At 39.4% G+C, this 27,483-nt stretch overlaps 1 protein-coding gene across 3 annotated transcripts; it reads right to left on the bottom strand.

Annotated features, from left to right (window-relative positions):
* Positions 1–52: 52 nt before the first annotated feature.
* LOC117910269 (homeobox protein HAT3.1) lies at positions 53–27,483 on the bottom strand. Of its 3 annotated transcripts, XM_034824358.1 has the most exons (11): positions 27,311–27,483; positions 24,040–25,231; positions 21,851–22,016; positions 21,559–21,682; positions 21,326–21,438; positions 20,687–21,238; positions 10,813–11,148; positions 2,323–2,658; positions 1,175–1,264; positions 1,033–1,099; positions 53–873 (listed from the first exon to the last, which is right to left on the bottom strand). In XM_034824358.1, the coding sequence occupies exons 2-11, from the start codon at positions 24,795–24,797 to the stop codon at positions 335–337; spliced, it is 3,081 nt and encodes a 1,026-aa protein (XP_034680249.1). In that variant the 5' UTR covers positions 24,798–25,231; positions 27,311–27,483; the 3' UTR covers positions 53–334. The 3 variants fall into 3 exon arrangements, with proteins under 3 accessions (XP_034680249.1, XP_034680246.1, XP_034680255.1); XM_034824355.1 differs by having other exon boundaries at positions 53–1,099; XM_034824364.1 differs by lacking the exon at positions 53–873 and having other exon boundaries at positions 985–1,094.

Below are 27,483 nucleotides of genomic sequence, written 5' to 3' on the forward strand. Positions count from 1 at the left end.
TTTTCTTACTTTCAATCTAATTTTGCAAGTTAACACATGCATGGGAAAGATGTTCTAAAAGAACAATAGTATTTATAGGATGCGTTGCGAGCAAAAAGAGATTTTAGTTTAGCTGAACAGCTTTATTTAGCTCTAATATAAGATGAGTTCAAGGCAACCCACATGAAAAAGAACTATCCTTTTTAAAATTACCGATCAACAATTGGGACAACCTTCCGAGGAAAAGTGAATCCTTGAAAATTAACTCTGGCAGCTCTTCCCATGAGATCTTGCTCTTACAAGTAATAAAACCAGCAAAAATTAGTTTTCTTTCAGATGATCAAAGCTCAAATTCTCAAGCAATAGATTTCCTACTTCTCGTTTGGATTCTGTCACTTAGCTTTTCCTTTGTTTTTGGTGTGCCAGATGAGCTCTTTGCCGTCTTTGCTATCTTCTTACCGCTTAAGACCGGATTAGATGCTTCATGATCTGACTTGGTTTTTCGCCTTTTAGAATTTGGGGTTGACGAATTCTGTCTACTGCTTCCACCAGTTGCCTCAGACGCTTCACCAGCTAACTTAGTCTTTTGCCTTCTGGACTTGGGAGTAGAAGAATTCTGTCTGCTGCTTCCATTGGTTGCCTCAGATGCTTCATGATTTGACTTTGTCTTTTGTCTTGTAGAGTTGGGAGTTGAAGATTTCTGTCTATGGCTTCCATCAGTTGCCAATTTCCTTCTCCTCTTAGCTCCACTGCAGCGGTCTACCTTCGAAGCACCTGCTTTGGTCGACTCCTTTTTTCCCACTCCATTGTGAGAACTTTCTTTAATAACCACTTCTTGCTCAGGCTTTTGATCTGTTTGAGACGTGGATGCATCCTTTTTCACAGCACTTTTACCTGCATTGGCTTCCTTGCTGCGATCTACCTTCGAAGCACCTGCTTTGGGCGACTCCTTTTTTCCCACTCCATTGTGAGAACTTTCTTTAAGAACCACTTCTTGCTCAGGCTTTTGATCTGTTTGAGACGTGGATGCATCCTTTTTCACAGCACTTTTACCCGCACTGGCTTCCTTGGGTGGTCGATGGCGAAAGCTCCAACGGGCATTCTCAAACCATTTGCTAACCTAGACAAGAGAAAATTTTGAGAAAGATAAATGTGAACCTACACCCACTGGAACAGCAATGAGACAAAGGATCACCTGCCGGCTCGTTATTCCCAGCTCTTCTGCCAATTTTTCTTTCATAGCACGATCAGGGTACTGATTTTCTTGGAAGGATTTGTAGAGTCTCTGGAAAACACAATGGACCATATGTTCCTCATCATAAGCCTTTTTTCCAAAGAAAGGGAAAAAAATGTTGCATAGTAAAATTAAATTACAAACTACATCAACATAAGGAAGCAGTCTTTCCTGTTTCTAAAAGCCTTCCTACCTTTTATTTTGTTGCTTTCTCGGCCTCTATTTATTTCTTAAAAATAGATAAAAATAAAAATCAGTATACACAAACCGCATGTTACAATTGTTTTAGTAGGAATCAGTTTTATGATCCACCAAGTACTACCGATCCCTCCTCCCCCCCCCCCACCACACCTTTTTTTTTTGCAATTTGATCTTAGAAGACTGAAGGGTGAATTAAAGACTAGGCTTATCATAGTGGGATAAAATTAGGGTCACATAGGAAAAGGAAACCCCAAAATTTCAACATGAGAGAAACCCAAGATTAAATAGTACAATTGGTGGATCATGCTCTGTTAACCTTTTTCTAACTCAATGACTACTAAAATGGAAGAGGGTGATCAATATCAAATAGATTTGAAGCTCATGTGTACAATGAAACAACAGACAAGCAGCAACTTGCCAAAGAATGTTGGCGCATTGCATATGACAATAATAGGTTATTCAAGTGATATTTCTTAGAAATTATATGACATTATGCACAATTCTTTCTCATCCAAGCCCGAAAATTTAGTTGGTCACCCTGACTAGATTTTTATCAATTTATATCTCATCATATAAGTAACAAAGAACCTGAGACAACTACAAGACAAAACAAGATGACCATTAAACAAGATAAATGTCCAGCATCTACTTTTTCGGGTTAAATGTACAGAAAGTTTCTGCTTTTGTCCATAACCATTTCCTACTGCATCTTACTGATAAAAAGACATCTTCTGGCATTGATGAAGACACAATAGTCCTCCACTACCACCAAGTTAAGATGACTTATAACAAAGCAAAGAAAAGTAACAAAATATCTCAAATTCCAGTTGAAATGAGGAAATAGAATATTGACCACATTTACTGCTGCTAGATTTAGAAGCTTTATATGAAAAACTTGCAAATAATACCTCAGTTACAGCTTCTCCAAGTTTTTTATATGATGATTGCCCGCTTTTTTCACCAGTAGAACCAGGACTTCGAGAATCTTTATGTGACTCAGCAAGTGAATTATTTGTGCTTTCAAAGTTCAGCTTCTGACGAGTTCTTCGCTTGGGAGTGCGTCCAGCTGCTTCCAAGTCGTGCTTTATGTCCTTGGTATTTGTCCCATTCTCAGTGATTGAAGTGTTTCCATTTGGTAACACTGAGTCAACATTACCACTAAGATTCTTCCTCTTTCTTGGTATAACATTCTCTGTCCAGTCTTCATCATCACTTGAATCAGAAGAAACATTTCCATATGCCTCCTTAACAAATCAAAGAATAAGGAAAAAAAAGTGAAACAGGGAGAAAGGGGTACAAACTAGCATCGACGAACATCAAAAAGTATAATGAAAACAAGAAAGCACAGAAGAGAGGGACCATAAGGGAGGTAATTTTGTTTTTTCAGGTGGGATGTAGCAGATACTGTTGGTTCCTCTGAATTAATGTGCACCATATATTCATATCCCTCGTCTAGACAGAAGAAAATGAACAATAACAAATCAAAGATCAAGTCCAAGATGTAGAACACTAAAAATAAATAAGGAAAAAGAAAGTGCATTTACGGGGTGGAGAGGAATGTGCAAGATATCCATGGCATGTCTGACATTTTCATAATTTTCCTCCCAACAGCTTTGCAAGGGAGAAACTCGAGGGTAGCTCAAACATGTCTACTAAATTTTCTGTATTGTTGTCATTGTAGTACAAGTCAGTATACATTGGTTTTGAATTTTTTTTTTCTTGCTATACAAGTGTGAAATCATTTTTACTTCAAAAATAAAAATAAAAAACAAGGTATTAGTCATCTCATCCAAAAACCAGTAGGCTTCAATGAGGATGCATAGCTATGACCTTTTATGCAGTTCAACATCACACTAATCTCAAGCCTAACCATCCTAAGCCTTACAATGGAGCTTAACCATTCCACGTCTCTTTTTTCTCTTCGGATAGGCAAAGATAGAATATATTAATAGTGCCTAACAAAAGGGAGCACAAATGTATGCATGTTGTATAAAAAGGTGCCACAAGAACAGACAAAGCTAAGGGATAACACAGAAAACAACCCCCTCACTTCACTTAAAGCCCAACCAATCAATGAAAACCAACATGAACAAACAGTTATCACCTATGTGCATTCTAACCCACTCCTAAAAAATGCACATGAAGGTTTGCTTGAAAGCTTGGTTCCTTTTTTCAATTTTTTTTTGATAGATGAAAAGAAAGATATATTAATAAGGGCCACCAAAATAAATTACTCAATTTTTGGATGGAGGAGAGAGAGAGAGCGAGAGCGAGGCGTGCGGCGAGCGAAAGAAAGGGTAGAGGGCAGAGCAAGTGAGGGCGCAGAGGGCGATGTTTTTGTGGGGGCTACAAAAAGCATTATAAAGGTAGTTTTGGAGTGGAGTCGAAGTCGTTTGAGGTCGAGGGGGAGGAGCAGAAAGGTAAGGTGCAAGCTACGATTGTGGAAAGGAAAGGAGGGATCTCCTCGTGGATTAGGCTTGGACCGAAGAGCATTGGGTTCTTTTTCGATGGTCTGGTTCTTTGTATTAAGGACGCGGGATCTGGTAAATGGGAAAGAAAGTGGAGGGAAAGTGGGAGGGCCTACTCTCTGGTGCGGGATCAAAATAAGGGGGGTGTTTTCTTCGATTAGAGGTTGTGGACCTGGAAAACAAAAGGTTCTGCATCTTTATTCCAAATGGAAGAGGAGCTAAGGGTGGCTGGGTTTCAATGGTGGAGACGCTACGGCGATTGGATTTTACTAACGGAGAAGAGGGATGTCAGAAAGAATAAGCACTGTTGTTGAAACCCAGCATGGGGAAAACTTATGCGGAAGTGGCTAAGCAGCCAAAAGGAAAAGAAAAAGCAGCGATTAGGGTGGAGATAAGAAAGAAGGAGCTAAGCCAAAACTTAAATAAGCTGACTCACTATTTGGTTGGGATTTGGAACCCTAGCTTTGTGAGAGGGGATGACCTAAGAAGTTGGGGGACCTATTTGGCGAATTTTTGGAGACTGAAGGGTAATCTAGGGCTAGCGAAATTGGAAAGGGCAAAGTTTTACTCGACTTTGAGTTTTTGGCAGAAGCAGAGAAAGCTCTAAAAATCGAGGGTGTTTCAGTTGGGGGGTCTCTCCTTCGCTTGGAGAAATGGAGGCCCGAGTTGGGATGCCTGATGGATGGGGAGAAAAGAAGCAAGGCTTGGGTGCGTATTGTGGGATTACCCGTTGCCTTATGGGATCGGGCCATTCTGAGAAGGATAGGGGAGGAGTGCGAGGGCTTCCTCGCAGTCAATTCCCAAACGGAGAAACTGGAGGATTTGCAGTGGGCAAGGATCCTGGTGAAGCTCAACAACGAGAAGCTTCCCAACGTGGTGGAGGTTTAGGCTGAGGATTTATGCTACAAGGTAACCCTCTGGGGGAGGTCAGGCCAGTCCTGAGAACAGCGATGGCAAGAAAGAGCGGAAACATTGTCGGTACAAAAGGCGAGGTTGGGGGTGAGGCCATCGAACGCGCGGTCGAGCGCGTGAGGGGGGAGGACGATGCCCCGAGGCTCGAGGACCTGCTACGACCTACTGTTGGGACGAGGGGGCAGACTAGTGGGTCGAGGCAAGTTGTGGGCAATGTTTGGTGCTCTGTCGAGCTATCGGTCGGGCCCCAAGGTTCGGGTGGGCCTCCGTCGCCGCGTCGAGCATAGCCCTTTGTGACCTCTAAGCCTGCTCTTAAGGCCTTTCCCTACGAGTTTGGGCCGTCTCATTTTGGGTTGCCGTCTCTTAAGGGTTCTGGGTGGGCCAAGGCAAAGGAGCTTGATGTGTCTGGGCTGGTTTGCCGAGGCCCGGCCTTGCCCTTAGTTGAGGGAAGAGCCCAGCTAGGGGCGTCCTGCCTTTACAATATTTCTGGCCCAAGACTTATGGGGGGTCCAAACCATTCCATCTCTTCCTTCTGGGTGTACGAAGGTCTACGGAGACCTTCGGTTGAGGAGCAACTTTTAGAGGAGAGTTCGAAGACTGACTGTGCTCTAATGGAGGAAGCTTTGAGGTATGGGAACGCCTCTAACCCTTGTGGAATGTTGGTTTGTGATTTCTCCTCTCCCCCCTCTTCTTTTTCTGGTCGGACTCCATTGGGGGAGTATTACGACCGTTCTGGGGCCGAATTGGAAAAATTCCAGAGGGAATCACCAGGCCGCATGGTTATTGGTAAGGAGTCTTCAGTGATGGAGAGTGTTACTCGCTAGGAGCTAATGGAAGTTAATAATGGTAGTATTGAAGAAAGTGGAGAGGAGCTTTGCTTAGCTAATGTTATGCCACTTGAAGTTAAGAGGTAGGGAGGAGACTAGTTGGGAGGAAAGCCATCTGGTGAGGTTCAGCAAGTTTTTGGGGTTTTAGACAGAGGGATTGGAGAAGGACATTTTGGAGTTTCTGGTCAAAATCAGAAAAAGAAGGGAGAGAGTTTATAATAAAACTCTTCTGGAAAAATCGAAATTTGAAAGGAAATTGAAGAGACTTAAATGCTCCATCAATTATGAAGGAGGGAGGAAGCAGAAAGGTACAATGCAAGGAAGAGGGTGCCAGATTTTGGTTGTCCAATGAAGTTAAGGTTGTTGAGCTGGAACGTGCGTGGAGCTAACGATAGCTCTAAAAGAAAGGTGATCAAGGCCATGATTAGAAGTCAGATGGTGTATTTGTTCTATATCCAGGAGACGAAAATTCAAATAATGTCAGAGGGTGTGGTGAGGAGTTTGGGCTCTAGGAGGTTTCTTGATTGGGGAGCCATGGGTGCTCAAGGCTCTGCGGGTGGGATTTTGATCTGCTGGGACAAAAGGTCCTTGGAATTGCTGGAGATGGAGGTGGGACAATTTTCTATTTCCTGTAGGCTTAGGAATGTTGAAGATGGGCTTGTTTGGATTTTCACTGGAGTGTATGGGCCGTTCACCAGGAAGGAAAATGAGACTTTGTGGGAGAAGCTAGGGGCAATAAGGGGCATCTGGAATGATCCCTGGTGTTTAGGGGGCGACTTTAATGCCACCCTCTCCCAAAGGGAAAGGAGTAGTCAGGGTAGTTTAAATGGTGCAATGAGAAGGTTTGCTCAGGTGGTTGATGAACTAGAGTTCCTAGATCTTCCTCTGCAAGGGGGTGTGTTCTCCTGGAGTGGGGGTAGGAACAATCAGTCTTGGGCTAGACTGGATCATTTCCTGGTGACCCAAAGTTGGCTTGACTTGTTTAGGGGGGTTGTCCAAAGTAGGCTTCCCAGGCCCACTTCAGATCACTTCCCCATTCTGTTGAAGGGTGGCGGGCTAAGTCAGGGACTCTCCCTGTTCAAGTTTGAAAACATGTGGCTTAAAGTTGATGGTTTTAAGGATCTCCTTCGGAATTGGTGGCAGGGAGCGGGGAGGAGAGGGAGGGTCAGCTTTAGACTGGCTACTAAGCTGAAAGTGTTGAAGAAGAAAATCAAAGTTTGGAACAGGGATGTGTTTGGTAGGCTGGAAGTTAATAAAAGCTCAGCTCTCCAACAAGTTGATTTTTAGGATAGGGTGGAATGTGAAAGGGGTCTGTCAGAAAGAGAAACGGAGTTGAAAAATGAAGCTAAGGAAACCTTTAAAAAGTGGGTGCTTTTGGAAGAAACCCATTGGAGACAATTGTCAAGGGAGTTGTGGCTAAAGGAAGGGAATAAGAACACAAGGTTTTTCCACCCAATGGCCAATGCCCACTGGAGAAACAACTCTTTGGATAAAATCAAGATCAATGGGGTGGAGTTGGCTGAGGAGCAGGAGGTGAGGGAGGGGATTGTGAATGTTTTTCAGCAACAGCTCTTGGAAGAGCCAGGATGGAGGGCTGACATTGAGGGGCTACAACGTCCAAACCACAGTGAAGCTGAAGCTCTGGAGCTGTCCTTTACTGAGGAAGAAATTTTCTTAGCTCTGATGGAAATGAACGGAGACAAGGCTCCAGGCCCGGATGGGTTTACTGTAGCCTTTTGGTAATCTTGTTGGGATTTTGTGAAGGTGGAGGTTGTAAAGCTGTTTTAAGGAATTTTATGACCAGAAATCTTTTGCCAAAAGTCTAAATACTACCTTCTTGGTCCTCATTCCAAAAAAAGGTAGGGCTGAGGACCTCGGGGATTTTCGGCCCATCAGCCTATTAGGGGGGCTGTACAAGCTACTGGCCAAAGTGCTGGCCAATAGGTTGAAGAAGGTGTTAGGTAAGGTGATCTTGACGGATCAAAATGCGTTTGTGAGAGGAAGACAGATTTTGGACGCCTCTCTCATAGCTAATGAGGTGGTTGATTATTGGCAGAAGCGAAAAGAGAAAGGGCTGGTTTGCAAACTAAATATTGAAAAAGCCTATGATAGTATTAATTGGAACTTCCTCATGAAGGTTTTGCACAAGATGGGCTTTGGGTCTCGTTGGATGGAGTGGATTTGGTGGTGCATCTCAACTACAAAATTTTCTGTTCTTGTCAACGGGGTGCCAGCAGGCTTCTTTTCCAATTCAAAGGGGCTGCATCAAGGAGATCCCATTTCTCCTTACCTTTTTGTTTTGGGTATGGAAGTGTTGAGTGCACTTATAAGAAGGGCTGTTGATGGGGGCTTCATTTATGGTTGCAGACTTCAAGGGAGAGGGGGGATGGAGATGAATGTGTCCCACTTGCTCTTTGTTGATGACACAATCTTCTTCTGCGAAGCAAGGAAGGAGCATCTAACTCATCTTGACTGGATTTTGGCGTGGTTTGAGGCGGCTTCTGGTCTTAGGATTAATCTAGCTAAGAGTGAATTAATTCCTGTTGGGGAGGTTGAAGATATTGAGGATATGGCTGTGGAGTTAGGGTGCAGAGTGGGGGATTTTCCTATTAAGTATTTGGGGCTACCCCTTGGAGCCCATCACAAGGCCTTGTCTATGTGGGATGGGGTGGAGGAAAGAATGAAGAGAAGATTAACTCTTTGGAAAAGGCATTACTTGTCTAAGGGCGGGAGAATTACCCTCATTAAAAGTACATTGGCCAACATTCCCATCTACCAATTGCCCCTTTTTCGAATGCCCAAGTTAGTGGTAAAAAGGCTTGAAAAATTACAAAGAGATTTTCTTTGGAAAGGGGGAAGCCTAGAAAGGAAAATCCACTTAATCAATTGGGAGGTGGTGTGCACTCAAAAGGAGAAGGGGGGTCTTGGCATTCGGAAGATTGTTTTATTGAACAAGGTTTTGTTGGGTAAGTGGATATGGAGATTTGCCTTTGAAAAAGATCTATTTTGGAAGAAGGTGATCGAGGTGAAGTATGGCCAAGAGGGATGTGGTTGGAGAACTAATGAAGCTCGTGGTATTTTTGGAGTGGGGGTTTGAAGAAGATCCTGAAGGAGGCAAGTTGGTGTTGGGATAACATTGAGTTCAAAGTGGGGAGGGGGACTAAGGTCAAGTTCTGGACTGACCATTGGTGTGGCAACACAGCGTTATCCCAAAATTTTCCCCAGCTTTATGCCATGGCGGTCTTTAGAAACGCAACGGTCAATGAAGTGTGGGATTCAAGTCTTGATCAAGGAGGGTGGAATCTCAGATTGTCTAGAGATTCTAATGATTGGGAGCTGGATTTAATAGAAGAGCTGCTTCTTTTGCTATGGGATTTCAGGATTTCTTCAGAAGAGGACTCAGTGTTATGGAAAGGAGGGGGTCTTGATATTTTTCGGATTCGGGATGCTTATAATTTGTTGGCTGCCCCCAATCCCCTCGTCTTTCCGAAAAAGAGCATTTGGGTGGATAAAGTTCCAACCAAAGTTGCTTTCTTTGCGTGGGAGGCCACTTGGGAAAAAATCCTCACGTTGGATAGGCTTCAAAACGAGGGTAGCAACTCCCTAATCGTTGTTATTTGTGTGGCTGTGAAGAGGAAAATGTAAATCACATCTTTTACATTGTATAGTGGTCAGGGTCCTCTGAGAGATCGTCCTTACCTTGTTTGGGGCTCAATGGATGTTCCCAGAGACAGTCAAAGAGGTGTTATTTTATTGGAGGGGCCCTTTTGTGGAGAAAAGAGGAAAAAGATTTGGAATTCCATCCCGTTGTGTATTTTTTGGACGGTTTGGAAGGAAAGAAATAGGTTAGCTTTTAGAGGGGGTTCTTTAGCTATTCAGACACTCAAGAATTCTTTTGTATATAATTTATGGAGTTGGGCTAAAGTGTATATGGGAGAGGAGTCTTCTTCGCTTTTAGGCTTCCTGGAGTGGTTAGCAGCTCCTTAAGGGCTGGTGAGGTTGTTCTGTTTATGTGTTTTTTGCTTTTTGGCTGCTTTGTATACTCCCTGTATGCTTTGTGGCATTCCGCCCTTTTTTAATATATTTTGTGCTCATTTATCAAAAATAAATAAAAAATAAGGGCCACAAAAATGGCAACACATGGCATACAAAACGTATATAGCTACCACCAACAAAAACATTGAAAAACCAAAGTTACAAAATAAGAATGAATTTAAGCCAACCCACCCTCACTAGAGGCCCAACCAATCTAGAAAACTAAAAAGAGTTAGAGGAACATCATTTATACACCCCTTTGCTTCCAACAAAAGACAACAAATAAAAGAACTTTTTCAACTTTGGATTGACAGCTCTTCCCCCTCAAAGGCAATTCTATTTCTAGCCTTCCAAACTATCCAAAACAAGTATAATGGATCCATTCTCCACACCTTCCTGCACTTCTTGTCCATAAACGAACCATGCCACCCTTTTCTAATTTTTCAAAAAGCACTTCCATTTCTTTTTTTCAAGATGGTCAAAATGAACATAAGGGAGCATCTCTCCAAACTTTATTCTGCTTCTTCTTGACAAAGGATCCATTCTAGCTTAAAAGGACCTCTCTCCTGGTGGAGTGCATCACCAATTCTATCTCAAAAAAGAGCATAAACAAGATGCCACAACACGACTACTTTAAAACAATAAAAAGGTATATGATCAACTATTTCTTTGCCTGCTCTACACAAATAGCATCTATTTAGTAGTCTCCAACCCCTCCTTTTAAGCTAGGTTAACGTTAAAATCCTCCCCCATGTAGCTTCCCAGGCGAACAAAACCACCCTCATAGGACCCAAGGATTCCAAATCATGCTTCTAGGGAACACCCTTGAACTTTCAATGGAAAATGAGGAATAAAAATACTTAACTAGGAAATAACCACATCTTGTGTTCTGCAAACCATCTTAGCCTCTACCATTGCAAGTCACCTATGTCATAATTTCTTGAAAAATGCCAATATCTCATCTAACTCCCAATCATGGATCTATCTTGTGAACCTGGGGTTCCAACACTCACCCTCCCCAAGATAGATCCATGATTGAGAACGACATCACCCACTAAACATCAAATATCTCAAATTCCAGTTGAAATGAGGAAATAGAATATTGACCACATTTACTAGATTTAGAAGCTATATATGAAAAACTTGCAAATAATACCTCAGTTACAGCTTCTCCAAGTTTTTTATATGATGATTGCCTACTTTTTTCACCAGTAGAACCAGGACTTCGAGAACCTTTATGTGACTCAGCAAGTGAATTATTTGTGCTTTCAAGGTTCAGCTTCTGACGAGTTCTTCGCTTGGGAGTGCGTCGAGCTGCTTCCAAGTCGTGCTTTATGTCCTTGGTATTTGTCCCATTCTCAGTGATTGAAGTGTTTCCATTTGGTGACACTGAGTCAACATTACCACTAAGATTCTTCCTCTTTCTTGGTATAACATTCTCTGTCCAGTCTTCATCATCACTTGAATCAGAAGAAACATTTCCATATGCCTCCTTAACAAATCAAAGAATAAGGAAAAAAAGTGAAACAGGGAGAAAGGGGTACAAACTAGCATCGACGAACATCAAAAACTATAATGAAAACAAGAAAGCACAGCAGAGAGGGACCATCAGGGAAGTAATTTTGTTTTTTCAGGTGGGATGTAGCGGATGCTGTTGGTTCCTCTAAATTAATGTGCACCATATATTCATATCCCTCGTCTAGACAGAAGAAAATGAACAATAATAAATCAAAGATCAAGTCCAAGATGTAGAACACTAAAAATAAATAAGGAAAAAGAAAGTGCATTTAGGGGGTGGAGAGGAATGTGCAAGATATCCATGGCATGTCTGACATTTTCATAATTTTCCTCCCAACAGCTTCACAAGGGAGAAACTCGAGGGTAGCTCAAACATGTCTACTAAATTTTCTGTATTGTTGTCATTGTAGTACAAGTCAGTATACATTGGTTTTGAATTTTTTTTTTCTTGCTATACAAGTGTGAAATCATTTTTACTTCAAAAAAAAATAAAAAACAAGGTATCAGTCATCTCATCCAAAAACCAGTAGGCTTCAATGAGGATGCATAGCTATGACCTTTTATGCAGTTCAACATCACACTAATCTCAAGCCTAACCATCCTAAGCCTTACAATGGAGCTTAACCATTCCACGTCTCTTTTTTCTCTTCGGATAGGCAAAGATAGAATATATTAATAGTGCCTAACAAAAGGGAGCACAAATGTATGCATGTTGTATAAAAAGGTGCCACAAGAACAGACAAAGCTAAGGGATAACACAGAAAACAACCCCCTCACTTCACTTAAAGCCCAACCAATAAATGAAAACCAACATGAACAAACAGTTATCACCTATGTGCATTCTAACCCACTCCTAAAAAATGCACATGAAGGTTTGCTTGAAAGCTTGGTTCCTTTTTTCAATTTTTTTTTGATAGATGAAAAGAAAGATATATTAATAAGGGCCACCAAAATAGCAACACATGGTATACAAAACGTATACAGCTACCACCAACAAAAACATTGAAAAACCAAAGTTACAAAATAAGAATGAATTAAGCCAAACCACCCTCACCAAAGGCCCAACCAATCTAGAAAACCAAAAAGGGTTAGAGGAACATCATTTATACACCCCTTTGCTTCCAACAAAAGACAACAAATAAAAGAACTTTTTCAACTTTGGATTGACAGCTCTTCCCCCTCATAGGCAATTCTATTTCTAGCCTTCCAAACTATCCAAAACAAGTATAATGGACCCATTCTCCACACCTTCCTGCACCTCTTGTCCATAAACGAACCATTCCACCCTTTTCTAATTTTTCAAAAAGCTCTTCCATTTATTTTTTTCAAGATGGTCAAAAATAAACACAAGGGAGCATCTCTCCAAACTTTATTCTGCTTCTTCCTGACAAAGGATCCATTCTAGCTTAAAAGGACCTCTCTCCTGGTGGAGTGCACCACAAATTCTATCTCAAAAAAGAGCATAAACAAGATGCCACAACACAACTACTTTAAAACAATAAAAAGGTATATGATCAACTGTTTCTTTGCCTCCTTTACACAAATAGCATCTATTTAGTATTCTCCAAACCCTCCTTTTAAGCTAGGTTAACGTTAAAATCCTCCCCCATGTAGCTTCCCAAGCGAACAAAACCACCCTCATAGGGACCCAAGGATTCCAAATCATGCTTCTAGGGAACGCCCTTGAACTTTCAATGGAAAACGAGGAATAAAAATACTTAACTAAGAAATAACCACCTCTTGTGTTCTGCAAACCATCTTAGCCTCTATACCATTACAAGCACCTATGTCATAATTTCTTGAAAAATGCCAATATCTCATCTAACTCCCAATCATGGATCTATCTTGTGAACCAGGGGTTCCAACACTCACCCTCCCCAAGATAGATCCATGATTGAGAACGACATCACCCACTGAACATCAAATAGAGCCAAAATAAGGTGTCACAACATGCTTGCCTTAGGACAATGAAGGAGAATATGGTTTGTTGACTCCTCTTCACCCTTACACAAATAACATTTGTTTGGAAGACTCCAACCCCTAGAGTTATAATTTTTTTCCAAATTGCTTCCCAAGCAAAGAAGCTGACTTTCATCAGCACCCAAGGATTCCACACCAAGATTGTGTGGAAACCTTTTGAAAAACAACTTTCTAAGGAGGTGTAAAAAGATTTGACAGAAAAGGTGCCCCCTTTCACCAACTGCCAAATTATAACATCTTCTACTCTTCCACTAATTACATGCTCTTACAATCTTCTAAGCAACCCTTCCACCTCACCTAACTCCCAATCATTTATCTATCTTGTGAACACTAGATTTCAACAGCCAATCTCCCTAACTTGTTCCCACATCTGATCTACCCAAACTTCTTTATTAGTTGCAATTGAAAACAACTCTAGAAATGTCACAGCTAAAGGTTCCTCCCCACACCACCTATCTTTTCAAAACCTCACCCTCTTGCCATCTCCCACCCTAAAGTCAATCTTGTCATAGAACCCCTTCCACCCACATCAAATCATCTTCCAAAGACTCATCCCCTTTTCCTGTTTCCAAAAGGAATCATTCTCAAAAGCAAATCTCCAACACCACTTCCCAAGAAGGACCTTATTTTGAAGAGATAACTTCCTAACTCCCAAGCCCCCTTCCTTTTTTTCCAAGCCAACAATTAACCATCTTACAAGATGAGGCCTTCTTTGGAGCTCTCCTCCCCCTCAAAAGGAAGTCTCTTTGAATCTTCTCCAATCTAAGACTTACCTTATAGGGGATCACAAATAAAGATATGAAATCGATAGGCAAGCTAGATAAAGTGCTCTTTAATAACATCAGTCTCCCCACTTTTGACAAGTACTACCTCTACCACAAAGCAAGTCTTCTCTGAAATCCTTCCTCCACTACATCCCAAGCATGAATAGATTTGAAGGGGCCTCCCAAGGGAAAACCCAAATAAGTAGAAGGAAGAGAATCCACTTTGCACCCAAACACCCTAGCCAAATCTTTTATATTAAAGACCTCTCCAATTGGGATTAGCTTGCTTTTGTCCAAATTAATTTTTAAGCCAAAGATTGCCTCGAACCACATGAACGTCCAACTCAAGGCCTCTAAATGCTCCTTGTTTGAGTCACTGAAAATCAAAGTATCATTGGGAAAAAGGAGATGGGACACCGCCCTTCCCACTCCTCTCCTACTAGCCAAGAAACCCTTAATGAAGCCTCCTTTCAAACCCTTCTTCAATATACTAAAAAGCGTCTCCATTGCCAAAATGAAAAGAAAAGGGGAAAGGGGGTCTCCCTATCTTAGCCCTCTAGAACTAGCAAAAAAGCCAATAGAAGTTTCATTAATCAAAATTGAAAAGCAAGCAGAGGAAATGCACCACCTCATCCACCAAACCCACTTGGCCTGAAAGCCCATTTTTCCATGACTGCTAATAAGAACTCCCAATTCACATGGCCATAGGCCTTTTCAATGTCCAATTTGCAAATAACCCCCTTTTCAGGGCTTTTATGCCTTGAATATAAGGCTTCATTAGCTATGAGGATTGCATCCAAGATTAGTCTACTACCCTCCACGAAAGCATGTTGGGAATTTGAAACTACTCTCTCAACCACTCTTTTCAACCTATTACCCAAGACTTTAGCTAGAAGCTTATAAAGGCTCCCCACCAAGCTAATAGGTCGAAAGTCCCTCAAATCCTCTGCACCCCCTTTCTTAGGAATGAGCACAATAAAAGTAGTGTTAAGTTTTCTCTCAAAGAGACCCGAATGATGAAATTCAGCAAAAAGTCTCATCACTTCAAACTTTACAATATCCCAACAAAATTGCCAAAAATCCATGGAAAACCCATCTGAATCATGCACCTTATCCCCACACAAATTGAAAAGGGCAGCAAGGATCTCTCCTTCCGAAAAAGAATTCTCCAAGGCCCTCGCTTCTTCACTATCCAAAACCAAAAAGGGCAACCCACTGATACTTGGCCTCCAGTCATGAATTCTGACAAAACTCTTTGGAAAGAGTTAAACCACCTCCTCCTTTACCTCATCTTCCCTTGTCAACCTTCTTCCATTCACTTTGATAGCAACCAAATAATTCCTTCAGGCATTAACCATCTTTTGGAAAAGCCATAAATTTTTTATCACCTTCTTTCAGCCATAGATACCGTGACTCCTGCCTCCACAAAATCTCTTCCATACTTGTCCACTTACTAAAGTCCTCCACAACCCTTCTAGCCTTCAACTCTTCATGGGACAGTCCCAAATCTCTTCCTTTGGCATCCCAATAACCAATCTGAGAGAGGGCAGCCTCTTTGTTGGAGAAGACATTCCTAATCACCTCTCTGTTCTAGGTTTTGAGATCCTACTTTAACGCCTTTAGCTTGTAGGCTAAGATGTGGCTAAACGAGCCACTAAAAGTGTAGCATGTCCACCAACTCTTGACCAGATCTTTGAACCCTTCCACTCTCAGCCACATGTTCTCAAAACCAAAGGGAGATTTACCACTTCTGATCCCTCCTCCATCTAGAAGAATGAGGGCATGATCTGACGTAGGCCTAGGCAACAACTTCTAAGAGAGACCATTAAAATGAATCCCTCACTCTTCTAAGACTAAGAAACAATTTAGCCTAGACGAGGATCCACTATTCGGGCCACCACACCAAGTAAAACACCCCCCAGCTAAGGGTAACTCCCTCAAATGGAGCTTTTCAATGACCTTCGAAAAACGCCTCATTACAGAAGAGATTGTTGAGTTATTTCTCTCTCTAGGAAACCTAACCACATCAAAATCTCCACCAATGCACTAAGGATCACTCCACAACCCCCTGATGTCCCTAAGAATATCTAATATCAAATTTTGTTAACATTTTCATTGATATTTTCATATATTGATAGTTTCAATAAACCTATGTTAAACAAAATAGTGTCTACAATATCACAAGTCAAATTATTAATCCTTGGCTTAACTTAGCTTCTCACTAGAGTAGGCTTAAGCATGCTCACCTGGCTTATATGAATCTATATCAAGCTTTTGATTAAATCCTAGAAAAGTTACTACCTGTACCACTGTTACTTATATTTTCCTTTTTTGGATGGAGAAGAAACACACTATCACCCCTTTGTAGGACCATGAAAAACCATTAAAGCACAATCCCTCCCCTAAGAATTATGTATTAGTAAGCCTGAAACTTGAACCTGGTAACCCTGATTCCTCAACAGGAGCTTCTGCTAGCTAAGAGCTAATGTGACCACTACCATGCCACAAGAAGTTCTGCAATCAGCAACCCCAATGCATCAATCTTTCCTTATTCTCAACTTCTATTTCATTCCCAACAAAACACATTCAAACACCTAATGCAAGACATTACTCCACAATGATCTATAGCACCACCTACAAAATGCCAGCCCAACATTACTGTCTAGCACTCCGAAGCATTCTTCAATCTCAAATGGAGAGATGATGAAAGGTCATATTCCCAAAGCAGCCCCAAAATGCAAAAATAGATGATATATTAACCCCACATCTCTTTTGAACATTATATATGAATTAAGTATGTATCAATTCTTACTTCATAAATGACCCACTGCTAGAAACTTCACAAGAATCATGGTCCAAGTGCAAAAAGCAACCTTGGTAAGAAACCCATGGATACCAAACCTTCTTTCAACGAATGCTAATGTAAAACTTGACTAAAAAGATACCTTGTATATTGCCAGGTCACACAATATTTATCTTCCTCCACTCTCCTTATGACAACCAATATAGACCTCTCAATCACAAATTTCAATCATACATTCCAACACATTTTGTTCCATCCTCCAAGAAATAACATCATTGAGCCACAATTACTTGATCATGATAATTCCATAAATGTGGGGAACACCAACTTTCAAAAACTAATCCTTCTACCATCCCAAACTTCACATGCAACACACTTGACAAGATTTTACATTCCAACTGAGAAAGCACTACACCAGTCCCACAATAATTGCTTGCCTTCCTTCAACCAATTCCATGGTTCAAATTCACGGTATCAATCATTGACTCGGAGAATTCCAAGGCACATCGGTCTCAGCATCTCAACTCGAAATCCGACAATACACAAAATAAGATAAATTAAGAAGTTCAAGAAATTATAAAAATATTATGTAAATTATCTAAAAAACAACTATAATTAAATAAACTTTAGAAACTAACAAACTTAAAAATATATTAATATAATAATATTTGGAAGTGTTTCAATATATTATTAACAATAAATTAGCATATAAAATAATACACCATATATGGTAACATTACCATATAAAATAATACATTAATTAAATTAAAGCAATTCATACCATAACATATAAAATAATTATCTTCAAATTCTCGATTCCAAGCACTATTGGCGTATAAGGCAAATTGATGCAATTCATAACACACATGAGCATTTTAAATAATAAATCACTCTTGCATAAAGTAATACACTTTCCCCTTTTCGTCAAATTCCCTATCCCACACCACGAAGAGAAAGTACCCAATTTGGCAAAGGTAAAGAGCCTCTGCAGCGCACACCCACACCATAGTAGTGACACTATGGAGATAAAGCAAAGAGAGGCAACACCACCATGCAAAGATCATTGTCAATGGAAGAATCTGATGTTTCTCACCGGTCAAACAATCACAACGACATCGCCGAAAGAAAGGTTGCCTACCTTCTTCTTCTTCTTCATTATGGGTAGAGTCGTGGGTTTCAAAACCCTTTCTTTTGAAGAGAATCTTTGACTTTTCAGACATTTCTCAATTTTGGTTGCTCATTGTTGTGATTTGAAAGGAGAAAAAAATGATTTCTAGGTAAAACTGGGGAATATTTGGATAATTCAAATAATTCAACTGAGTCAACTGGGAATCCTAACCGATTCAACCAATTCTTGGCCAAGTTTGTGTTTAAGATGGTATTGGGTATCTAACTCAACACAGAAAGGTTTGAGGCAGATACAACTCGACCAAGTCGTATTGGATTTGACTGATACTTTGAACCTTGACCAATTCCCCTTAATCGAAACTACTCCACTACATTCCACAATCCTCCCTCCAGGCCCCTGCACCATATATCTCCAAAGCCATTTTCCCAAAATAGCTTCATACATTCATTTCTAAACCCCAAAGCCACCATATTCTTTCAAAAAACCACACCATCTTCCAATCAAAATTCCATCCCCATTTCATTCCCCGAAGAAGGGGAGTAAAAAGGGACTTTTCAAAGCCTCCCAAACAATCTAGCAAGCAACTAGAATTGAATGCTAGAAAGCCAAACAAAGTATGTAGGGAGGCATACATGAGTGCTTTTAATGATCAGCAGCAGATCCTTCGCCCTCCACCATCTTTCCTTAAAGATAAAATTTTATCCAGACACTTATACTCCTAATCCACTCTTTCAAATAACGAAGTCTTAAGCCACTAAAACTTATAATAAGCTCCCAAGGTAGACCAAGTAGCAAGAAGAAGAAAGAGCTTCCATATCCTAGGACAAAAATTCTATGCTAAATGGCCAACTTGCTTAAACTTAAATTGACAATTATCCAAAAACCATTTAAAAGCAACAGTGGTGTAACCACTCCCTCTCCACACAAAAAATAGACCATACACCTTTATTGCCTCCACCCTCAAAAACTTAATAAATTTACACTCAGATGTCAAAGGGATTGAATTAATCTATAATGTTAAAACAGCAGTGCCCCAACTAAAACCTTTTGAACTTTGAAAGAAACCAGAAGAACTTCCATTAAATATGATGGAGAAGGAAACCTTTGAAATAATGCCATCCATTACCCTTCTCTCCCCACCGTTCTCTTTATAAGACAAGTAAGAAACTGTGAACCTAGTAATAAACCTTTTCAGTATCCAATTTGCACAATAAACCAGCATTGCACTTCTAAATCTAAAGCTTAAACATCCACTGACAAATCCAAAAATTTACATACCTACCACAAAGCAATCTTCAGTTCACAGAAAAAATTCTCATACCACCTTGTTCAAAATACCAGTCATGGTGTAACCACTTCCTATTCTTTTGGAACCAAAGAGACAAATTTTTCATTTAAACCAGCATTATCAAATTCATTTCAAGTGCCATTTTGGTATTTTCAGTGAAACAAAATGTATAACTCTTAAATCAACATCATGTTACATTCACATATTTCAAACCTGCACACACCAAAATAACAAGAGGAATAGGAGGTAATTGGCAGATGAGGCAGATGACAAGAAAGGCAAAGGATATACATCATATATTCGTGGAGATGGAAGAAATTGGCGACATCCAAAACTCGAGGGTGGTAGCTAATGGAAGAGGTGCAGACAAGAAGCATGGAGATATATATATATAATAAATTGGTGATGGAAGAAATCAACTAGACAAAAATCGAGGATAGTTTAGCTAATGGAGAGGGATTGAGATATAAAATTCTTCCACCAACTAGCTATGCTCAATAGGGGTTTAATCACATGGCAGGTTGAAGATCCATCGAGTTTGGAGGATATGTGAAGAAGAGATGCATATTTCAAACCTGCACACACCAAAATAACAAGAGGAATAGGAGGTAATTGGCAGAAGAGGCAGATGACAAGAAAGGCAAAGGATATACATCCTATATTCGTGGAGATGGAAGAAATTGGCTACAACCAAAACTTGAGGGTGGTAGCTAATGGAAGAGGTGCAGACAAGAAGCATGGAGATATATATATAATAAATTGGTGATGGAAGAAATCAACTAGACAAAAATCTAGGATAGTTTAGCTAATGGAGAGGGATTGAGATATAAAATTCTTCCACCAACTAGCTATGCTCAATAGGGGTTTAATCACATGGCAGGTTGAAGATCCATCGAGTTTGGAGGATATGTGAAGAAGAGATGCATATTTCAAACCTGCACACACCAAAATAACAAGAGGAATAGGAGGTAATTGGCAGAAGAGGCAGATGACAAGACAGGCAAAGGATATACATCCTATATTCGTGGAGATGGAAGAAATTGGCTACAGCCAAAACTCGAGGGTGGTAGCTAATGGAAGAGGTGCAGACAAGAAGCGTGGAGATATATATATATAATAAATTGGTGATGGAAGAAATCAACTAGACAAAAATCTAGGATAGTTTAGCTAATGGAGAGGGATTGAGATATAAAATTCTTCCACCAACTAGCTATGCTCAATAGGGGTTTAATCACATGGCAGGTTGAAGATCCATTGAGTTTGGAGGATATGTGAAGAAGAGATGCAAAGTGGGGTCATCAGTTCTTACAGATCGTAATAACCATTACAACTACAACCAACATTAGATGGCTAGGAGTTTAGTTCAAATAATGCAATTGAAGGCATTTAGATTGAAAGAGCATTTGATGAGGAAGCCCTCTTAAAAATTTAAATGGTGATGAATGGGTTGACAATTGCATTTTGCATTATGTTGTGCATGAATCTAATTTTAAAATTGGTGAATCCAACTGATGCATGTGATGAGAATGGAGAATCATGAGCACTCACATCATGCAGTTTTTTGTAATCCAGCCTTTCTACATGTCTCTTTGCAGACAGAGGTGCATTATCTTGACCAGAATTTGACTCTAACACGGATAAGAGCTCATCCTTTAAAGTATCTTTATTCCTACCGAATCTTCTTTGCTCATCAAGACCATCCTCATTGTCAGAGAAGTTTCTACGATCTAAAGTGGCAGTAAAATCCTCGGAGTCAGATGTAAAATCAGAACTTGAACTCCCCTGATTAACCTGTTCATCAATTTCTGGAGCATCAGGATCATAATCATCATCCTCTGAATCATCAGAAGGAAGCCCCAAACACTGCTCATTATTCGGTGAGACCACCATATCATCAGATGCAGAAGTGAAATCAGATTCATCAGATTCGTCAAATTCATCAGATTCATCAAATTTATCAGAACTTGACTTATCTCCCTGACCCTTCTCATCAACCTCTGGACAATCGGGGTCATAATCATTATCCTCAGAATCATCTGATGAAAATCCAGAGTTGTTATCCCGGTTATTCCCAGCTGCAGCTGCCTCAGGAAAAACCTTCTGCATAGGGGAAAAGAGCACATTGAGGCTATAAGTAAAGCAAACTTGTGACATAATTTAGAAAAAACTGGAGATTTTGTAATTGACCTCCCAGCTATCAATTACAGAAAGTTTTGTTCCTTGAGAGTCATTAAGCAGGTCCATGCAGTCAACTTTGCAATCACATGCAGGGCACAGCCAACCCTCGTCATCAGGAGGAACTGCAATAATAAAATAAAGAATAATAATAAACACCATAAGAAAACATAAATGAAAAAATAAGTGATTCAAGAACCACAAATTCAAATTTATTTGCATCAAATGAATGAGTTGGATGTTACTTTCTTCTTTTAACAATGGCGGTTCCAGACAAAACTGGTGAAATCCACGATCACAAGCACCGTCGCAGAGTATTATGTCATTATCAGCAGACATGTCTTTGGACTCACATTTAGCACAGAATATCTGGAAAAAGAGGAAATCACATCTAAGCACTTGTAAGAATTCCTAGTTATCTACTATCAGAAGCAAAAATAACATCCAAACAAAAATAAATTAATTAATGAATTAAAATAAAAATAAAAAATTCTACAAAACAGTCAGCATTGGTTATGATCGAAAGGCTTCTCCTACATCCTCACTGTCAATCTGCCCTTCAGAATCAAATAAAGATTCTGGAAACCTTCCTTCAGCACATAATGAATCAAGATGTTGAAATAGATCACGTATTTTCAGTTTGCGACGAGAAATTTCAGATGAAGCACGTTGAAGTTCCTTCTCTGGCTTTAATTTTTCCACGCTGCAAAGGAACAAGAATAGTCAGAAGCAATAATTAAAGATAAATCAGTGATCAGATGAGCTATTGCCTGTGTAAGCTTGAATATATGTCAAAACTAGATTAGTTTGAAACCAAGAAGTTTTCCTTTTTCCTAAATTAAAGTGAACAAGTCAGGCCATGCACTCAAGCTTGTTGAGCTGGAACACCATTTTTTTTGCTTCAATGTGGTCATTAATGGTCCAATTATTGAAAATAAAAACAGTCATGAAATTTAGGGTTTAAATTCATAGTTTTAAAAGGCACGCTTTTAGCACGCCTAGGCCCAAGGCACAACCACTCCCTAATTGTAGCATGTCGCTTGTCAATACATGCCATTTGCTGAAGAGGCGCACCTTGTCTACTTTTCCTTTTTAAACACTTTTATTCTTGAAATTTCTAATTGCATATTGAAATTTATATAATTTTATTACTTTTTTGCTAAATGTTTCTTTTAAATGTTTGGAATCTTAAATTTTTTATTGATCGGATTAGATTTTGAATCGTATTTTATATAATTATTATGCATCTTGGGTCATGTTTTCCTTCACTCAAGCGCACGCTTGTGTTGTGCCCTAGGCCTAAGCTATAGGAGACTTCTGCGCCTTTTAAAACTATGAGTTAAGTTTATCAAGTTTGCATAAACTTAGCTGATAAAGTTTAAAGGTTTTTTCCTTTATGAAAATATAAGTTTAATCTTTTCAATAAGTATTCCTTAGTGGCAATACAAAGCTCTACCATATAAGTTCAGAGTTCCTTTGTGAATCTACTATTAGTTCAGCATCCAATTGGATATTCTCAAACATGCCTAAGCAACCCAGGCTCAAAAAATAATGACAAGTAAAATACACCTCAGATCCTCCACAAACTCTAGGGGAAATCTACCAGCAGTGCAAGTAGTAGATGAGTGGCATTGATAAGTAAATATGTATTGAATCTGTAGCAAGCATTGCCATGGAGTTCATGGCAGCATGCATGTTCTTCAAGAATAATTAATATTGCAATTAAAGGCAAGGTGATACCATCCTCTTGTATAGGAAAGAAATAAACAGTTAAAAATAGTTCACTAATACAGTAGAAAGTGACAAAATAAAAGATGGTGAATTTTCACTTGTACTGTCACAGGGAATGCCCATCCAAATTGGGATTTATGCCATATCACTTTAATGGAATAAAGCAACTTCTCAGGTTGTTATTGACAGAACCGTGAGTCAACAATCTACAAATGTAAGCAGGTCTGAGGTGGCTTATAGGCAATAGGACCATCTAGGTAGCTCATTGAAGGCAGCACCAAGGTCCTTGCCAGGTCAGTTAACTGTCTATATTAATACCACTCTCATAAAAATACACTTCCAGTTACCTAAAATGCTTTAAACAACTAGGTGACACCTTGGAACGCTAGGGTGGGATTTTGACAATTCTCAAGAGAAGCCCAATAAACCCCAGGCATACAAACTCAACAGTCTAACTGAATAATATGATGCCACCCGCAATAACAAACAAAAAGACAAGAAAACTAGCAGAGAACATAAAAAAAATAAACATTATGTCAAAACATTCTGCAGACATAGTAAAGAAGCCCCCTATTAAAATGCAGATCAAATTTCAAAAGCAGAAAGAATACATAAAATAAATAAAACCAGACAGCATGTGTTGCAAGTGTTACGCGCATCAGCATGGAAACTAATTGCAAAAGCACAGTCCAAAAATAGAACCTTTGTGCATAGCCAAGAAAGAGAAGTGAAGTTGGAGCCGTAAAACTACCATTCCAGCCCCAAATATTTATGATATTTCACATTCTCTTTTCCTCTGAATTCTCAGCAACCGCAAATTAATATTACTTTTTTAATAAAAATAGGTTTCCATATGTTATTGAATCACAAAGACAAACTAACATACAAAGATCAAACCGAAATGCTTTCCAAAGTTGATTAAAATGACAAAGGATTACAAAGTTAAAATTACAACCACAAAACATATGGCACAATTTGCAGAGCACTACACGTACCTTTGTCCTTTCCAACCTTCGGCAGAATAAGCATCAATCAGATTTTGCTCATAGCTCATTCTGTTCAGTAAATATCTAAGATGTTTCCTGATTCTCACAAATTCATCTGCAGTTGTTTTATTCATCCTTTTCTTCTTTCTTCCTTTCCTTTCTCTGCTAGCACTGGCATTTACAAAATTATCACTTGGCTGTGAAGCTTTAGGTTTCTCTTGTGACCTTGAGCGTAAAACCCGGGAACCGCTTACTGAAGATCTCAATTTATATTTTCTTTTAACTAGTTTTGCAGTTCTTTTATTGGCCAAATCTTTGGGTGCTGACCCTGACTGGTCAAGACCAGAATACCGGGCCACATTTTCAGGAGGTGGTTCTGATTGTCCTAATTTTTCAATAATAGAACTCTTGGTCACAACTTCAGGAAATAACCCCAATTGTTCAGTTCCATCATTCTTGATTGCATCTTCTGGAGGCAATCCCAAATGTTCAGTAAGAGTATTCTTGGTCACATCTGCTGGAGGCAATCCTAATATTGTTTCACCCACATCTTCTGGAGGCAGTTCTGACTGTTCAGTAACAATACAATTGGATAGCACAGGGCCGATTTCTGCTGGCTCATGCTGTCCGTTTTCAGAGTGACGTTTCTGCTCTGACGATTCGCTACACACACTTTCAGAAAGTTTTCTGGCCTCTTCTAAAATATTCTGTTTAGGACTAGAACTTTTCCTAGTCCGATTACTCTCTTGGGCAGGGGAAGCATCCATATGCTCAGTCTCAGAAATATCTAGATACTAGAGCTAAAATCACAAATACCACTACTCCAACACTTTCTGTCAACAGTAAATTTGGAATATTTGGTCCAAAAAACTGACTCCAAAAGTAGATACATTCAAGACATCCAGTTTCACTGAAAAATGTCGCCAATTCTATGTGCTTAGTATTTCCAGCGATAATGGAACCAATTTAATATTTATAATGAAAGGATACGTACATCAGGTATATCAGGAAGGTCGATTACCGATGAATAACATAACTGCTATATGCTTAGTAACTGTTTTTACCACAATAAACTTGAACCACACAATTCAGACCCAAATTTGTCTTTAAAAGGTTTAAACTCAAAACTGACTATGAAAACAGGAAATGCCACCCATGACAACCAGCTCTAATGCAACTGAGCTACATGCATCTGATAGTCCTGCAACAAACAGGAAAAACTAGTTAGAATTCCAGATTCACCCAAGCTAGAACAACAGCAATTTACTAATAAACTAAGAAAGAAAGATGAAGAAACTTTTATAAATGTGCTAATTCCATTTAAGTTGCATAGATATAAATCAGCAAAGCATGCCTTACCAACATACAAGATAGATAAGAATATCATGCACTGTAACAAACAGGTCACATAATTTTCCTCTTTAACTATTTTTTTTTTTAATGGGGGAAGGAAATAATAGTAACAAAAGGAGGGGAAGTTGAGTGCAAACCAGGTACACAAACCCTACAATAATAAAGTCCCAAAGAGACAAATCAAACCCCCAAGGGATTCTATCGTAATCAAAAAACAACTTTATGAAGACATCTTTCAATGATTGATCTAAACGCTCCTCTACCATGAACATTATGTCATTGCATTCTCTCCAAATGCACCAAAACGGGCAAAGAGGCATCATCCAACACCTTTTTCCCACACTTGTACCATGCAAGCCAAGGGCACCTCTCTAATACTCTCTGGAACAACCGCTGAAGATCAAGCAAAGGAAGCAAAAGCTCCCAAAGTATAGAGACTTTGACTCAAGGGAAAAAAACCAAATAAAAATATAAAAGAAAAAAATATGCTTTATGTGTTGGCAAGCAAAAGAAACAAACAGTCTGTTCAGAAGATTCATTAAAACAAAATGTTAATTTCCTTGAAATCAAAAATAAAAAAATTAATAGTAGACTTGAAAGAAATTCTTCTGGTTCCACAATTTTTTTCAGCAACCAAGCAGATGCCTAAAGAGAAAAATGCGTGTGCATCTGCATCTAAACAAGGGAGAATCCATTCAGATGCTTGCTTGAGTCAAATATTCCATTTTTTTTTTTTTTGAAAACCAAATAACACAAAACATAACAATCCAAAACATTATTTTTTTTTTCTACAGCTCTCTCAGCAAGCAAACACAAACATATAAGAAAGAAATGTGTGTGCTCAAGTCAATATCTGTGAGAGCAAATCAATCCAGAAGCTCACTTGAAGCAATATTTTCAGATTTCTGAACACCAAAACAACATAGAACATGATATTGAAAAATTTTCTATCTGTTTCTCAGATTTCTCAGCAACCAAATAGAACCATGTAAAGAACAACTGTTTACATGAGTCAACATCTGAGAGAGAGAACTGATTCAGATGCTTGCCTGGCCCAATTATTTTTTATGTTTGACAACAAAAGCAACATAAAACATAAACATTCGTTCTTCATTTTTCTCAGCAACTAAAAAGGAACATATGAGAAAAAAATATGCAGAGAGCGTACTCAGAGGCTGACACCAATGGCAGAACCATCAACTTCACGCAGAAACCATCAAACAAATTGAAAACATATAAGAAAATATGAGGACACAAATCTCCACGACTGTTAGAAAGAGAATCAATCCCGACACTTGATTGAGGCAATATTTTCAATAAATGAAAATTAAAACAGCACAAAACATAATATTTAAACTCTCTTTTCCTTGTTTTCTCAGAAAAATGAAATCGAAACACATAATGGACAAATGTACGCGCATGTCTCCTTAACTGACAGAGAGAATCGATTCAGAAGCTTGCTCTTGCGGCAAAATCAACAGTGTCTTGGAAACCAAGGCAAACAAAATATAAAACCGATAATTTCCTCACATTTTCCTCAGCAACAAGAGAGAAACGCATAATGAAAGAGAAACCAAAAAAAAAGAGCGCGCAACTCAAGGAGAATCGATTCAGAAGCTCACTCTTGCAGGTGTCACACACCAAAACAACAACAAAGCATTAGAAAAAACTCAAAAATCTCTATTTCCTCGTGTTTTCCTCAGCAACCAAACACACGCGTGGTGGAAAAAAAAAAAAAAACAAATAAATGAGCGCGAATGTGCCTGAATTCGAGAAAGAACGCACTAGGATGCTCAAAAGTGCCGATTTCTTGAAAACCAAAATAAAAAAATTCAAACAATTAAAATCACAACTTTCCTTCATTTCGTGAAATTTTTCGGTGCAAACAAACAGAAACCTAAAAGAGAAAAACGCGAGAGAAACAGACCTCGTCTTTCCCATTGAACGAAAGAGAGATGAAGAAAGTGAGGTTCCGATCGAACAATGAAAATGGACAATGGCACTTAGGGCATCTACTTTTGAGCTGAGTAGAAGCTTTGACAGAGGGCAGAGCCAGGTGAGAGAGGTGCCTGTTTTGATTTCATTTCATTCATCCGATCT

This window comes from Vitis riparia, chromosome 3 (assembly GCF_004353265.1).
Source record: "Vitis riparia cultivar Riparia Gloire de Montpellier isolate 1030 chromosome 3, EGFV_Vit.rip_1.0, whole genome shotgun sequence".
Classification (NCBI taxonomy): domain Eukaryota; kingdom Viridiplantae; phylum Streptophyta; class Magnoliopsida; order Vitales; family Vitaceae; genus Vitis; species Vitis riparia.